Genomic DNA, 12,615 nt, shown 5'->3' with positions numbered 1-12,615 from the left:
GTATGTGAAATTCCCAGTATCATATTGTTGCACTGTAGGACAAGGTATATTATCACCAGATGTGGCAATCACAATTATACTATGCAAAGACCAAAACATTTCTGTGAGTTACATCTGACAATACGGCAATGGGACTTTTTTTTTTTTTTTTTTTTAAAGAAAATGAAAAAGAAAACAAATGAATATATTCTTCATATTGCCCACTTACATCGTTTGAAATAAATAAAAATGAAATAACACACAAAATTATTAGCTCCTGCACCGCATGCCAATCCCCAGGAGTTGAAACTCCCAACATTTTAGATGTACACTGTATAAAACCACAGAAAACGATAAACCACATAAGACACGCAGGAAACCATTTAAATTGAAGTGTATAATATCGTGAACTAGCAAAGGAAAAAATAAATAAATAAGCAGCCTTGCACCAGATGGCGTAGCATCATACCATCGCAGACATTACACGCGATATAACTCTCTGAATATGATACTTTGTTGCCATAAACCAAGAAAACATACATCCAGAAGTGGTATTTAACCAAAATATTGTCATGAACGATTACATTTACCACTGGCTGACGTGAAATCTACCAAGCAAACCCAAGAGCGAGCTTCTCTCCCGCACTTCTCACAGCATCGTGTAGTGTGTGTGTGCGCGCGCGCGCGTGCCCAGCCTCTTCACTTGTACCTAACATCGCTACTTACTGACACCTCCCGCTTTTCTTGCCTTTATACTTATAAGGAAATATTCATCTGAACATGAAATAGATTTCATACAATGCAAAGAAAGAAACAAAATAAACAGACCATTTACCAATTGGCTTTCCATACTATAGTAGAAGCCATGTTTGTGCTGTAGTTTTGTGGAAAGGTTTCTCTGCCTGATTCAGATAGAGAAAGATCATCACGTTATAGAATAAAGTTAATAAGTGGAACCTGAACATTAATAGTAACTTTCACCGTTTGAGCTTTGTTCATGGTGGGAAATAAAATTAACCCATCAGGATCACGTTACGATCTATAATTACATCATCATTTACACTCCGACTCCGTGTTGTTCATGATCAGGTGATTTGTAGGATTTAGAAATCCGTCTCCAGATTTTGAGTGAGTTTTATGAACATGGTTACGTCCCTACACGCACCACAGACAAGATTTTTCACTTTATTCGGTTTATTCTAATTCTGTAACCTTGACAACACTGTGACGTCATGGCTCAGCCAGCAATAAAACGTTCTACTCAGCTGAAGTGGTCTTTGGTTTCTACAGACAGATCACTGAGAGGTATGGCTCTACTAATATCTTCACTTTAACTAAGCTTCTTGTACACCTGTCTTTCTGTAATAATTAAAAAAAAATTAATCTCTCTTTTGATAAATTAATCAAGTCTAATTTATTTATATATTGTATATATCTCAGATTTAAAAGACAGTGAGTATCAACCAAAGTACTGTAAATCATCTTGGCTAAATGTAAAGCGTGACCTAAAAGACAAATAAAATGAGATAAAAAATTAAATGAATGTTAATGTAGGAGATTTATATAATGTAAAAACAAGAAATAAAAACATTGAAAGACAAAACCACAGATAAAAGACAGGACAAATGCAGAAGACCTGATACTACAGATCTCCAATTTTTTCCCCCCATTTCTTTTTGTTGGTATGCTTTTAACTGAGTGTACTGAGCCATGGCAGTGAAATCTGATCAGCAAATTATTAATTTTATTATATGGTAATGTCAGCTGTTTCACTCAATGGGAACATGGCTATCTTTTTAATTACTAAAGTTAATATTCCATGAGTTAGTGTGCGTCAGTAATAAAGCTGAACCAGTAAAGATATTTGTAGGAAAACAAGAACCTCTAAAAGAAAGGTTAGATAACGATGCTCATTTACTTGTATGATTAACCGAAATTCAAACAAAATCTCTTACATGTCTTTAAATAGCAACTGAATTTGTTTAAGTCTGTTTATTTTGCTTTACATTGGTGTGATGTGATTTTACTCACAGATTTGTTTCTTGCACAACAGAACGATTTTCAAAAATGAGGAGGAATCACAAAGAGACACCTCAGCATCAAGCTGTGAGGAAGTTTTTTTTTAACCATCCATACACTTTTAGTATTTGAAATGCATGACAGCATAGCAATCAGTGTTAAAATATAATTTGTTCATGTTTTTCTTTATATTCTCTTGTATATTCTATACAGGCTTTGACAAGACTAAAATTTGTTCAATTTTTCATTTTAGGCACATGGAAAAAATAGCATGCACTCTATGGCAAAGCAGAACATCCGCTTAGTTGCCATTAACACAACTAGAAATACATTAGTCTATCCCGTAAAGATAATAGAATTTGAACGGGCAGGTGCTGGTAAGATATGAAATATTGTCTTATCAGAGCAAAATGACTTATAAACCAACCAATCTTAATGTTCAAAGAGTACACACAAGGCTAATTGCACGTGTTGTGTGTAATTGAAAGGACCTCCAGCAAAGAGCCCTAGGAAACCAAAACTTCTTCCCAGAACACCCAGAAAGGATCCGATTGGTCTTCCCCCATTCAGAGCACTGATGAACAAGGAAAAAGTAAGCAAAACATCTGGCAATCTTCAGGTAATTAATCTGGGTTCCTTTAAGTAAATGTGTATGTATGTGATCAAATTTTTAATAAATTATGAGTAGGACTTGTTTCCAGACTACGAGCTTTCAAATATGAGTGTGAAAATATGTACACAGAAAATGTATTTGAAACAGGATATATTTTAGAATATGTCAATTCATCATTATTGTATGAATATATATATATATATATATATATATATATATATATATATATATATATATATATATATATATATATATATGGCACCTGTGAACCACGCCGCCAGCCTCTATTATCTGAAGGGAAGACGCAATTCACAGGCCTGCCCTGGTATGACAAAGCTACGCAATGTCTTGTTCCCTTCTCAGGGAACAGGGTTACATGCGTAACCCAGATGTTCCCTTTCAAAGGGAACTTCAACGTTGCGTTTAGCATAACAGTATGGGAACGAGAATACCCACTCCGTCATACCGAGGGTACGGCCTGTTCAAAAAGACCCAAGCCCGAGGGTCACTGCAAGACACTCGAGCCCGGGGTGGAATGAATATCCAGGCTGTAATAACGAATGAATGTGTGTGGCGTAGACCAACCTGCAGCAGCACATACATCCTGTAAGGACACCCCTTTGAACAAAGCCTTCGAGGAGGCGAACGCCCTAGTGGAATGAGCCCTTATGCCCAGAGACGTGGCAAGACCGTGCACTTCGTAATCCATAGAGATTGCTTCCACTATCCAATTAGAGATGCGCTGCTTTGACACAGCATTACCTCTACTGTCGCCACCAAAGCAGACCAGCAGCTGCTCCGACTTACACCACTGGCCGGAGCAGTGGACGTAAGTACAGAGAGCCCTTACTGGACACAGCAGGTGCATCCTCTGTTGTTCCAGTGTGAGGAACGGAGGAGAGCAGAAAGTCTGCAACACCACAGGGTGTGCAGCCGATGTAGGCAATTTAGGAATATAATCCGGATTAGGATACAGTAAGGCCTTGGCTAATCCAGGGGCAAAGTCAAGGCAGGAAGGAGCAATAGAGAGAGCTTGAAGATCTCCCACTTGCTTGAGAGATGTCAGGGCCAGCAGAATAGCTACCTTTAGAGTCAGAAGTTTCTCAGAGGCTGACTCTATGGGCTCAAATGGGGCCCCTGACAGACCTTCCAAGACCACAGAAAAGTCCCAGGAAGGTATGTGCAGCCTGCAGATGGACCTCAGCTGCCTGACACCACGCATGAACGTCGAAGTTAGAGGATGTTGCCCCACAGAGGCTCCATCAACAGGGGCATGGCTGGCCGAAACGGCGGCCACGTAAACCCTGATTGTAGAAAGAGCCAACCCTGCTGAGAAACGTTCTTGTAAGAACTCCAGGACTGTAGCTATTGCACAGTTCACTGGGTCTAGCTGACGTTCCTCACACCACAAGACAAAAAGTTGAGTGCATACAATTTCCTTGTGGATGGTGCTCTAGCGTTTAACATGGTCTCTACAACCTCAGTTGTGGGACCAGAATCTATGAGCTGGTGCCCCTCAGGGGCCAGACCCACAGTTTCTATAGTCCTGGCTGAGGGTAATACAGTAGATCCCTGTGGATGGGAATCTCCCAAGGAGTACCGTTGAGCAGGGAAATTATCTCAGAGAAAAATATTCGAGCCGGCCAATAAGGTGCTACTAGCAGCAGACGTAGATGGTCTTGGTGAACTCTCGCTAGAACTTGTGGGAGCAGAGCGATTGGGGGGAAGGCAACGTCGAAGTTCCCTTTGAAAGGGAACGGCACATCCGATCTTAGCCACTGTGTGAAACAGATCATTAATTTTCATCATCAATAGTTTAAAGTAGATTCAGTGAAAATATGCAAAGGAGATTAATATAATTTAATGAATTTATAATGAATTTATACTGGATATAATCTTTGATTATCTACATTATCCTAAGCTATTTCTTTGCTTTGTGAATTTAAAAAACGTTGCCTGACATCAGGGGTCATTTAAAGTGAGGATTTAATAGTGATTGCAGATTTCAGACATCTGTCACAAATCGTGACGGAGCAGAGATAAGTTGCGGATGCAAGCGCAGGATGAACAGTGTTTATTTAGAAGACAGACAGGCAGACAAATCCAAAACGTGATCCAAGACGTAATTCATAAACAGGCAAGAGGTCAGGCGATTGGCAAACAGGTATACACGGGGCTAGGCAGGAATCTAGGTCGATAACCAAAACAAGAAACAAACTATGACGATTAACTGGAAGCGGATATCCAGCACGAACTGACTATGACTATGACTATGACTAACGCCAAACATACACTTCGTATAACTTACTACTTACTTAATCTTCCGCGTTGTGTGCTGGGAAGCGCGCGGTATATATGCGGACATGATTACCCTCGCAACTGCTAACAGCTGAGGGTAATCTGGACACACGTGACTTCCCAGCCAATGACGGAACAGGGAGGAGACATGACAGACATAAACAAAACCCACGTGTCCCGATGTCCCTACGGTCAACAGTGGAAAAGCAGGTGCTCGCGCATTCGTGCTTCGAGCACGCTGCTTCAAGGGGGAATCGTGACAGAACCCCCCCCCTAAAGGCAAGTGCCATGAGTCATCCCATTTAATTGGCGGACCCGGCCCCCTGGACTGAATGTCCCAGGCAGAGCCAGGAAACTGCACGGTGTTCTTGGCGGCGCAGGGAAGCAGAGAGACATCCACAGCTGGGCAGGCAGGCTGAGCAAAGTCCTCGGCGGAGCATGAAGGCAGAGCGACGTCCACAGCCGGGCAGACGGGCTGAGCGAAGTCCTCGGCGGAGCATGAAGGCAGAGCGACGTCCACAGCCGGGCAGGCGGGCTGAGCGAAATCCTCGGCGGAGCATGAAAGCTGAGTGACGACCTCAGCTGGACAGGGAGGCTGATCGACGACCTCAGCTGGACAGGGACACAGAGCACTGTACTCAGCAGAGCAGGGAAGCAGGGCGACGTCCTCGTCGGAGCCTGAAAGCGGAGCGACGTCCCCAGCTGAACTGGAAGGCAGAGCGAAGTCCCCTGTAAGGCCAGGGAGAGGAGCGTGGGTCTCCGTGTGGCCAGGGAGAGGAACGTGGGTCTCCTCGACGCAGAAGGGGGGAACGCTATCTGCCATGGAGCAGGAAGGCTGAGCGACGTCCACAGCTGAACAGGGAGGCTGAGCGGCGTCCTCAGCTGAACAGGCGGGCTGAGCAGCGTCCTCAGCTGAACAGGCGGGCTGAGCGGCGTCCTCAGCTGAACAGGCGGGCTGAGCGGCGTCCTCAGCTGAACAGGGAGGCTGAGCGACGTCCACAGCTGAACGGGAAGGCTGAGCGACGTCCACAGCTGAACAGGGAGGCTGAGCGACGTCCGCAGCTGAACAGGGCAGCGGGACAGCCTCCTTGGCTGTGCAGGGCAGCGGGACAACCTCCTCAGCTGTGCATGGCAGCGGGACAGCCTCCTCAGCCTGTCCCTCTGAGGTCGCCATGTTGACCTCAGGTGAGAGCTCCACAGCTGAGACCTCCCCGTAGGCCTCAGGCTGGAGCTCTGCTGTCCTCATTGCCCCCCCAAAAAAATTTCTGGGCCAGCCTTCACCTCTGGACTGCGCAGCAAGGTGTGCCTCCCCTGCAGTGGAAAGCCCCAGATGCTCAGGTTACTCTGCTGGCTGTGTTGCAAGGCGGACTGTGGCATGAGCGGAGCTTGGCGATGTGTGTCGGCGGACTGTGGCGTGAGCGGAGCTTGGCGGTGCGTGTCGGCGGACTGTGGCGTGAGCGGAGCTTGGCTGTGCGTGTCAGCGGACTGTGGCGTGAGCGGAGCTTGGCGGTGCGTGTCAGCGGACTGTGGCGTGAGCAGAGCTTGGCTGGGCATATCAGCAGCCTGTGGCGTGAGCAGAGCTTGGCTGTGCGTGTCAGCAGCCTGTGGCGTGAGCAGAGCTTGGCTGTGCGTGTCAGCAGCCTGTGGCGTGAGCAGGGCCTGGCTGTGCGTGTCAGCAGCCTTGAACGGGAGCTCAGGGACTGGAGGCTGGACCTGGAGCTCAGGGACTGGAGGCTGGACCTGGAGCTCAGGGACTGGAGGCTGGACCTGGAGCTCAGGGACTGGAGGCTGGACCTGGAGCTCAGGGACTGGAGGCTTGACCTGGAGCTCAGGGACGTGAGACTTGACCTGGATCTCAGGGACGTGAGACTTGACCTGGACCTTAGGGACTTCAGACTTGACTTGGACCTTAGGGACTTCAGACTTCACTGGGACTTGGACATCAGGGACATGAGACTTGACTGGGACTTGGACTTTCCTGACTGGAGGCTTGGCTTGGATCTCAGGGTTGAGCTCTGTATGACGTTGCCTGTAGTAGTGGGTAAACGGCAGGGCAGATTCGCCTTCCAGACTTACACCCCTGAGAAGTTGCTCTAGCTCCTCCTTCGCCTCCGGACTCCCGAATCGCAACATGAAATCCCCCACAAACTGTTCTACACCGTCCAGGTTCCTACAGTGCTTCTCCAGTTTGAGCTGAACCCATTGACGGGCCGGTCCAAAGAACCGGGACCACATAAATCGGAGCCATTGCTTCTCCTCTGGCTTAGGGTCTAACAGACTGGCGAAGTAGTATTGACAGTCTACCAGGAAATACTCTGGGGCACTGAAAAATCCGTCAAATGGGTCTGGAAGCTCCATAAATGTCCATTGTGGGAAGTGGACGGAGTCCATAGCGGGGACGGTTGGCGTCGACTTCCGGGTTCCGCGTCTCCTCCATTCTCCTGCTGCATCCATGTTTCGGCGGAAGATTCTGTCACAAATCGTGACGGAGCAGAGATAAGGCGGATGCAAGCACAGGATGAACAGTGTTTATTTAGAAGACAGACAGGCAGACAAATCCAAAACGTGATCCAAGACGTAATTCATAAACAGGCAAGAGGTCAGGCGATTGGCAAACAGGTATACACGGGGCTAGGCAGGAATCTAGGTCGATAACCAAAATAAGAAACAAACTATGACGATTAACTGGAAGCGGATATCCAGCACGGACTGACTATGACTATGACTATGATTAACGCCAAACATACACTTCGTATAACTTACTACTTACTTAATCTTCCGCGTTGTGTGCTGGGAAGCGCGCGGTATATATGCGGACATGATTACCCTCGCAACTGCTAACAGCTGAGGGTAATCCGGACACACGTGACTTCCCAGCCAATGACGGAACAGGGAGGAGACATGACAGACATAAACAAAACCCACGTGTCCCGATGTCCCTACGGTCAACAGCGGAAAAGCAGGTGCTCGCGCATTCGCGCTTCGAGCACGCTGCTTCAAGGGGGAATCGTGACAACATCAGATATGACTATAGACTTCAACTTTTTCTTTATAGGAGAGAGCCAAAAATATTGAAATTTTAGTAATTTTACAAATGGTAATAGATTTGTAGATTCTCTACAGGCTGAGGTTCCTTGACAAGGCTAAAATTTGTTACATTTTTCATTTCAGGTACATTGGGAAAAAGGCATGTGCACTATGACAAAGCAGAACATCTGCTCACCTATCATTAACACAACCAGAAAGAAATCAATCTACCCCATAAAGATCATAGATGTATTTGAACAAACAGGTGTTGGTAAGATATTAAATATTACCTTTCATCATAGCAAAATGACTTATAAACCAAGCAATCTTAATGTTCAAAGAGTACACACAAATCTAATTGCATGTATGTGTAATTGAAAGGACCTGCAGCAAAGAGCCCTGGGAAATCAAAACTTCTTCCAAGAAAGGATCCAATTGGTCTTCCCCCATTCAGAGCACCAGTGCGTGGGAAAAAGTTAAGCAAAACATCCAGAAATCCTCAGGCACTTACAGGTCCTACAGAGGTAAAGAGTAAGCCTCTTGAGGCTACAATTGAGGTAGATCCTCAATTAAGAACCAAAATTACTGATGCTGTCCTGGATTGCATAATCTCTACATCATTCAAGAATCAGTTCATTCAGCGCATTGTGGGTGAGATTGATGATATACTAGCAAAAGCCGCGTCCCAGGTCCACGAGAAACAGCATGCCATGAGTTTCGGTACAGCAGGAAATAAGACAAACATCTCCCGGGAACAACAATCGAGCAACAACGTTTTCAGGCCTGGCTTCAGTGATGGTGTGGCATCTGTGCTTGGTTATGCACTGATAGAAATTAGAGAAGATGTAAAAAAAACTTTTAGAAGCCAGTCACACAAATTTCAGACAATCTCACCCACGGCATGCGATTCTGTAACAGGAATAGTGGACAGTGTCTTTGAAAGCATGCTTGATTCCTTGATTCCTCAACTGAAACCAGATGTTTGCATTGAAAGGGATCCTAGCATGACTGATTCTCTTTATAGTCATGAGTTTGATACAGTGTTTGATAGGATCCTTCGCAGCACTGACTCAGATTTCAACCAGAGTCCAGTCCATGAGCAAAGAGGAAGTGATGATGAGTCTAGCGTCACAGCTCAGGACAGTGAGACATTAGGTAAATGAATCTTATGCCATATATTCATAGTGAGAAGATTTTTTTAAATTAATGACATTACTTATAGAAAGCATTACACTACCATAGTGCTGAATGCAAATCACATTAGTCAGAGCTAAAATAAAAAAAAATTGCCCAAATTGCAGACATTGTGAAAGAGAGAGCTGACTCCCCAAGAAGATCTACCAAAGTCCCGTTCTCCACAGTATTTGACCAGTCTTCTGGACTGGAAGTTAAGGCCAAAGATGAGGTTGAAGATTCTGGAAGCATGAGCCACCTTGATGACCCTCAGACTTCAAGAGTCAAAATTGACTCAGATTCAGATACAAGCGTTCTTGAAGTCACTGCTACTTCTGCAACAGAACATGTTGACCACATGTCAAGATCTGATGAAGTAGCAGAAGAAGGACTTGTGGCTAAATCAGATGTTGAGCTTGAGCAAATCATGGCTGCTCCTTCTAAGGAAAACACTCTTTCTGACATTACTTCAAAAAGCCTTGAGCTAATTGGACACCAGGAATGTGCTAGCCCTGTCCCTTCACCACCTTCTAGTGTTAAGCCAGGTAAATGAATCTTCTTAGGATACATAGCTAAGATTTTACATTTTTATAACCTTTTAAACATTATTAATTTGTCAGTCAGAAATATTTTGTGTTGCTATACCTCTGTTATATTTATGTTGATATTATTTTGAGGTATTAAATCATGGCAAATAATCAACCATCCATTGATTATCTTTTCACACTGTTCTCTCTTGTATCCAAATTGTAGCCTCCCCAAGAGGATCTGCCAGGAGAAGGGTACGTCCTATAAAAGCCAACTCTTTGCCAAACATATTCTCTGATGAAGAAGATGGCATCTTTGACCAGTCTCACCAAAAGGTAGAGAGAGATGGCAAGCATAGACTTTCTCTGCCTGGAATGGAAATGGGTTCTTCTGGAAGCAGAAGTCGCCTTGATGAGCCTCAGTTCATCTGAATCTTCCGACGTTGAAGAAGCTGCAGCAAAATCAGCTGGATACAAAACAGTACGATGTTGAAATTATTTTGAGGTGTTAAATCATGGCAAATAATCAACCATCCATTCATTACGTTTTCACACTGTTCTTTCGTGTACCCAAATTGTAGCCTCCCCAGGAGGATTGTCATGGGAAATAATCTTTCCAGCCTAACAAAAAACAGAGAGAGGGTTTGTAGATGTCAAAAAGTGATTAAACTTTATTGAAACTGTGGCATTCCCAATTGGAGGGAAACATTTATCCTAATTTAGTAAATCCAACTACACCACCCTGGTGAAGAACCAGATAAATACTCCCAAATAAAGGCACACAGATAAGTTTGACCAATCGGGGCAAAGAACTTGAGAGTCAGACGTGGGTATGGATACAAAAAATTATGTTTTATAATGACACTTAAGCATCATTAAAACTTAACATACAAATATAAAATCGCTCTCCCATGAAGCACAATAAGGATTTTAAAACTAAGCACTTCTCCAGGCCCAGGCTTGGCAGGAATAAGACAGGCCGGCTACAGGACGGGAGGTCATCCAAACCCACCTCAAGTCACAGGAAAATCATCAAACACTGCCTACACCATAAGGAAGTTGTGTTGGCACACTGAGCACGCTGTGAATCACACACCCCCGAATAAATGCAGCTAGCCTCCCCTGTCCCACACCAAGACTCACTGGCTCCTGGAGAGAAAGAAAACACTGGTTAACCCAAAATTGCACAAAAACACTAAACAAATATTACAGACACTGTGGTGTTGTGGCTATAACACCCAGGCCCACTGACGCCACCACAGAAATTAGAGGCAGTTAACAGCACCTAAGCAGAACCAGAATTATGGTAAAGAGTACAAATGGAAAATATAGCCACTATAGCATGGAGACAATAAGGCATAACATACACACCATCAATAGTAAGGTGGTTGAGTGGAAAAACAAACCAGAAAGAACAGGTTTGAAGTTGGAAAACACTAATTTACCAATTAGTGTCTCATACTACATGTGGTTGCAGAACATAAGCTAAACATACATCCAAAACTAAACAGAAAAACAAAATAAAAATTACACCAGCAACAAAGTAAAGCTGATATGCAGCACAGTGGAGGAAAGGCACGTAAACAGACAGCCAAGCGTGCTGCTAAGCTACACAGCAAAAGCAAAGCCCATAAGTGAACAAGCCAGTGAACATAAGCAAAGCAGTTAAGCAAGACAATAAATAAAGCAAAACAATAATTAAAACAATAAATGGAGAGGTGTACTTACCACTGGATTGAACAAACACCAGACGCAAAGTTGTATGATTACTCACAGGTCCTGCAGCTCAATATACGTATACATATCATTCAGCTGCCGGCTAATGTTGTCATCACTGAACACGATCTCCAGCACGATCTCCGCCGCCAAATCGCCACAATGCACGTGCCACCAGCGCCACTCTAAGACTATAAATAAACAAATTAGCCTTGAGATGTTCACCTCATTACACCGTGAGCAAAGCCTCAGCGTACCTGCATGGAAATTGGAACCCAAAATACCAGGGAGTGAGGAACTCCGAATCACCAAGACACATGTGCGACTACTAAAATAAGGTTCCTTAAATAATCGGCTAGCTCCCACCTTATTGATCTGCCGAAGCCATACCCCGAGCAGAGCCAATACGATGGTTAAATCACTTATCCTGCCACAAAACAATAAAGTGAGACAGTCTGCAGAAAGTCTAAATTATGCAAACACACACAGCCCTTTTTATACCTTTCTCCACAGTGAACTCATCTTAGGCAGGATTTTACCTTTTCTCATTAAAAACAGACCAATCTTCTTCGCCACAATTAATTATTCATATCTATATGTTATCTGAAATTTGTGGAGCATGCGCAGTTAGTTGTTTTACCTGAAAAGGTTTTATGAGGACAAGGTTTCTTTTTTTTAAAAGAAACCTGTTTCAATCGGACAGAGTCTTTGTTTTTTTGTTTCTCTCTGAGCAACACACCCTTCTTATGTCTCAATGAGCTTCAATCTGTTTCTATCTGCCATCCTAGCTGATATCCACCTCCCGTCCTGAGCCCTTTCATATAAAATGCAATTATTTCAATATAATAAGTTCAATGCATTATATTTCACAATGGCTAACAAGGCTAATTACAATGAATGTAAGCTGCTGAACAGAAATTATATGCTTTAATTAAAAAAAAAAAAAACAGTTGTGGTTGCTTATTCCACTTGTAATTTCAGGTGTAATTTGCAGTTGTAGTTTTTCATGAAGAAGTCAGCCAGCAACAGTCAGGAGGAGACTGTGGGTAGTGGAGGTGGGATATGAACAGGGTAAGAGACAAACAGGAGGCTTGCCTTACTGAAACTTCAACAACTTTTTGTACGTCAGCACTGTTAAACTAAAATAATTGAAATAATATTTTTTGAGACGTGTTGCTGACATCAAATTGAAAAATGCCTATTTTTTCCCTTAAAATTGTACATTTCCTCAGTTTAAACATGTGATATGTGTTCTATGTTCTA

General features: G+C 43.8%; 1 protein-coding gene across 3 annotated transcripts; it reads left to right on the top strand.

Moving 5' to 3' along the window:
- The first annotated feature begins 274 nt into the window (after positions 1-274).
- LOC108265306 (uncharacterized) lies at positions 275-12,615 on the top strand. 3 transcript variants are annotated; one of them, XM_017467504.3, is made up of 8 exons: positions 275-1,284; positions 2,033-2,085; positions 2,252-2,375; positions 2,487-2,590; positions 8,081-8,207; positions 8,318-9,091; positions 9,238-9,654; positions 9,863-12,615. In XM_017467504.3, the coding sequence occupies exons 1-8, from the start codon at positions 1,212-1,214 to the stop codon at positions 10,066-10,068; spliced, it is 1,878 nt and encodes a 625-aa protein (XP_017322993.1). In that variant the 5' UTR covers positions 275-1,211; the 3' UTR covers positions 10,069-12,615. The 3 variants fall into 3 exon arrangements, with proteins under 3 accessions (XP_017322993.1, XP_017322984.1, XP_017322975.1); XM_017467495.3 differs by having other exon boundaries at positions 276-1,284; positions 2,487-2,617; positions 8,081-8,201; XM_017467486.3 differs by having other exon boundaries at positions 277-1,284; positions 2,487-2,617.

The sequence above is a fragment of the Ictalurus punctatus genome, chromosome 1 (assembly GCF_001660625.3).
Source record: "Ictalurus punctatus breed USDA103 chromosome 1, Coco_2.0, whole genome shotgun sequence".
NCBI classification, from domain to species: domain Eukaryota; kingdom Metazoa; phylum Chordata; class Actinopteri; order Siluriformes; family Ictaluridae; genus Ictalurus; species Ictalurus punctatus.
This window is presented reverse-complemented; position numbering and strand designations above follow the sequence as displayed.

Excerpts from the sequence above, each read along its gene's own strand:
- LOC108265306 (XM_017467486.3), top strand. The coding sequence starts at position 1,212 with ATGGCTCAGCCAGCAATAAAACGTTCTACTCAGCTGAAGTGGTCTTTG. Across the intron at positions 2,086-2,251 it reads AGACACCTCAGCATCAAGCT|GCACATGGAAAAAATAGCAT; the intron begins GTGAGGAAGTTT and ends TTTTCATTTTAG. Across the intron at positions 8,208-8,317 it reads ATTTGAACAAACAGGTGTTG|GACCTGCAGCAAAGAGCCCT; the intron begins GTAAGATATTAA and ends TGTAATTGAAAG.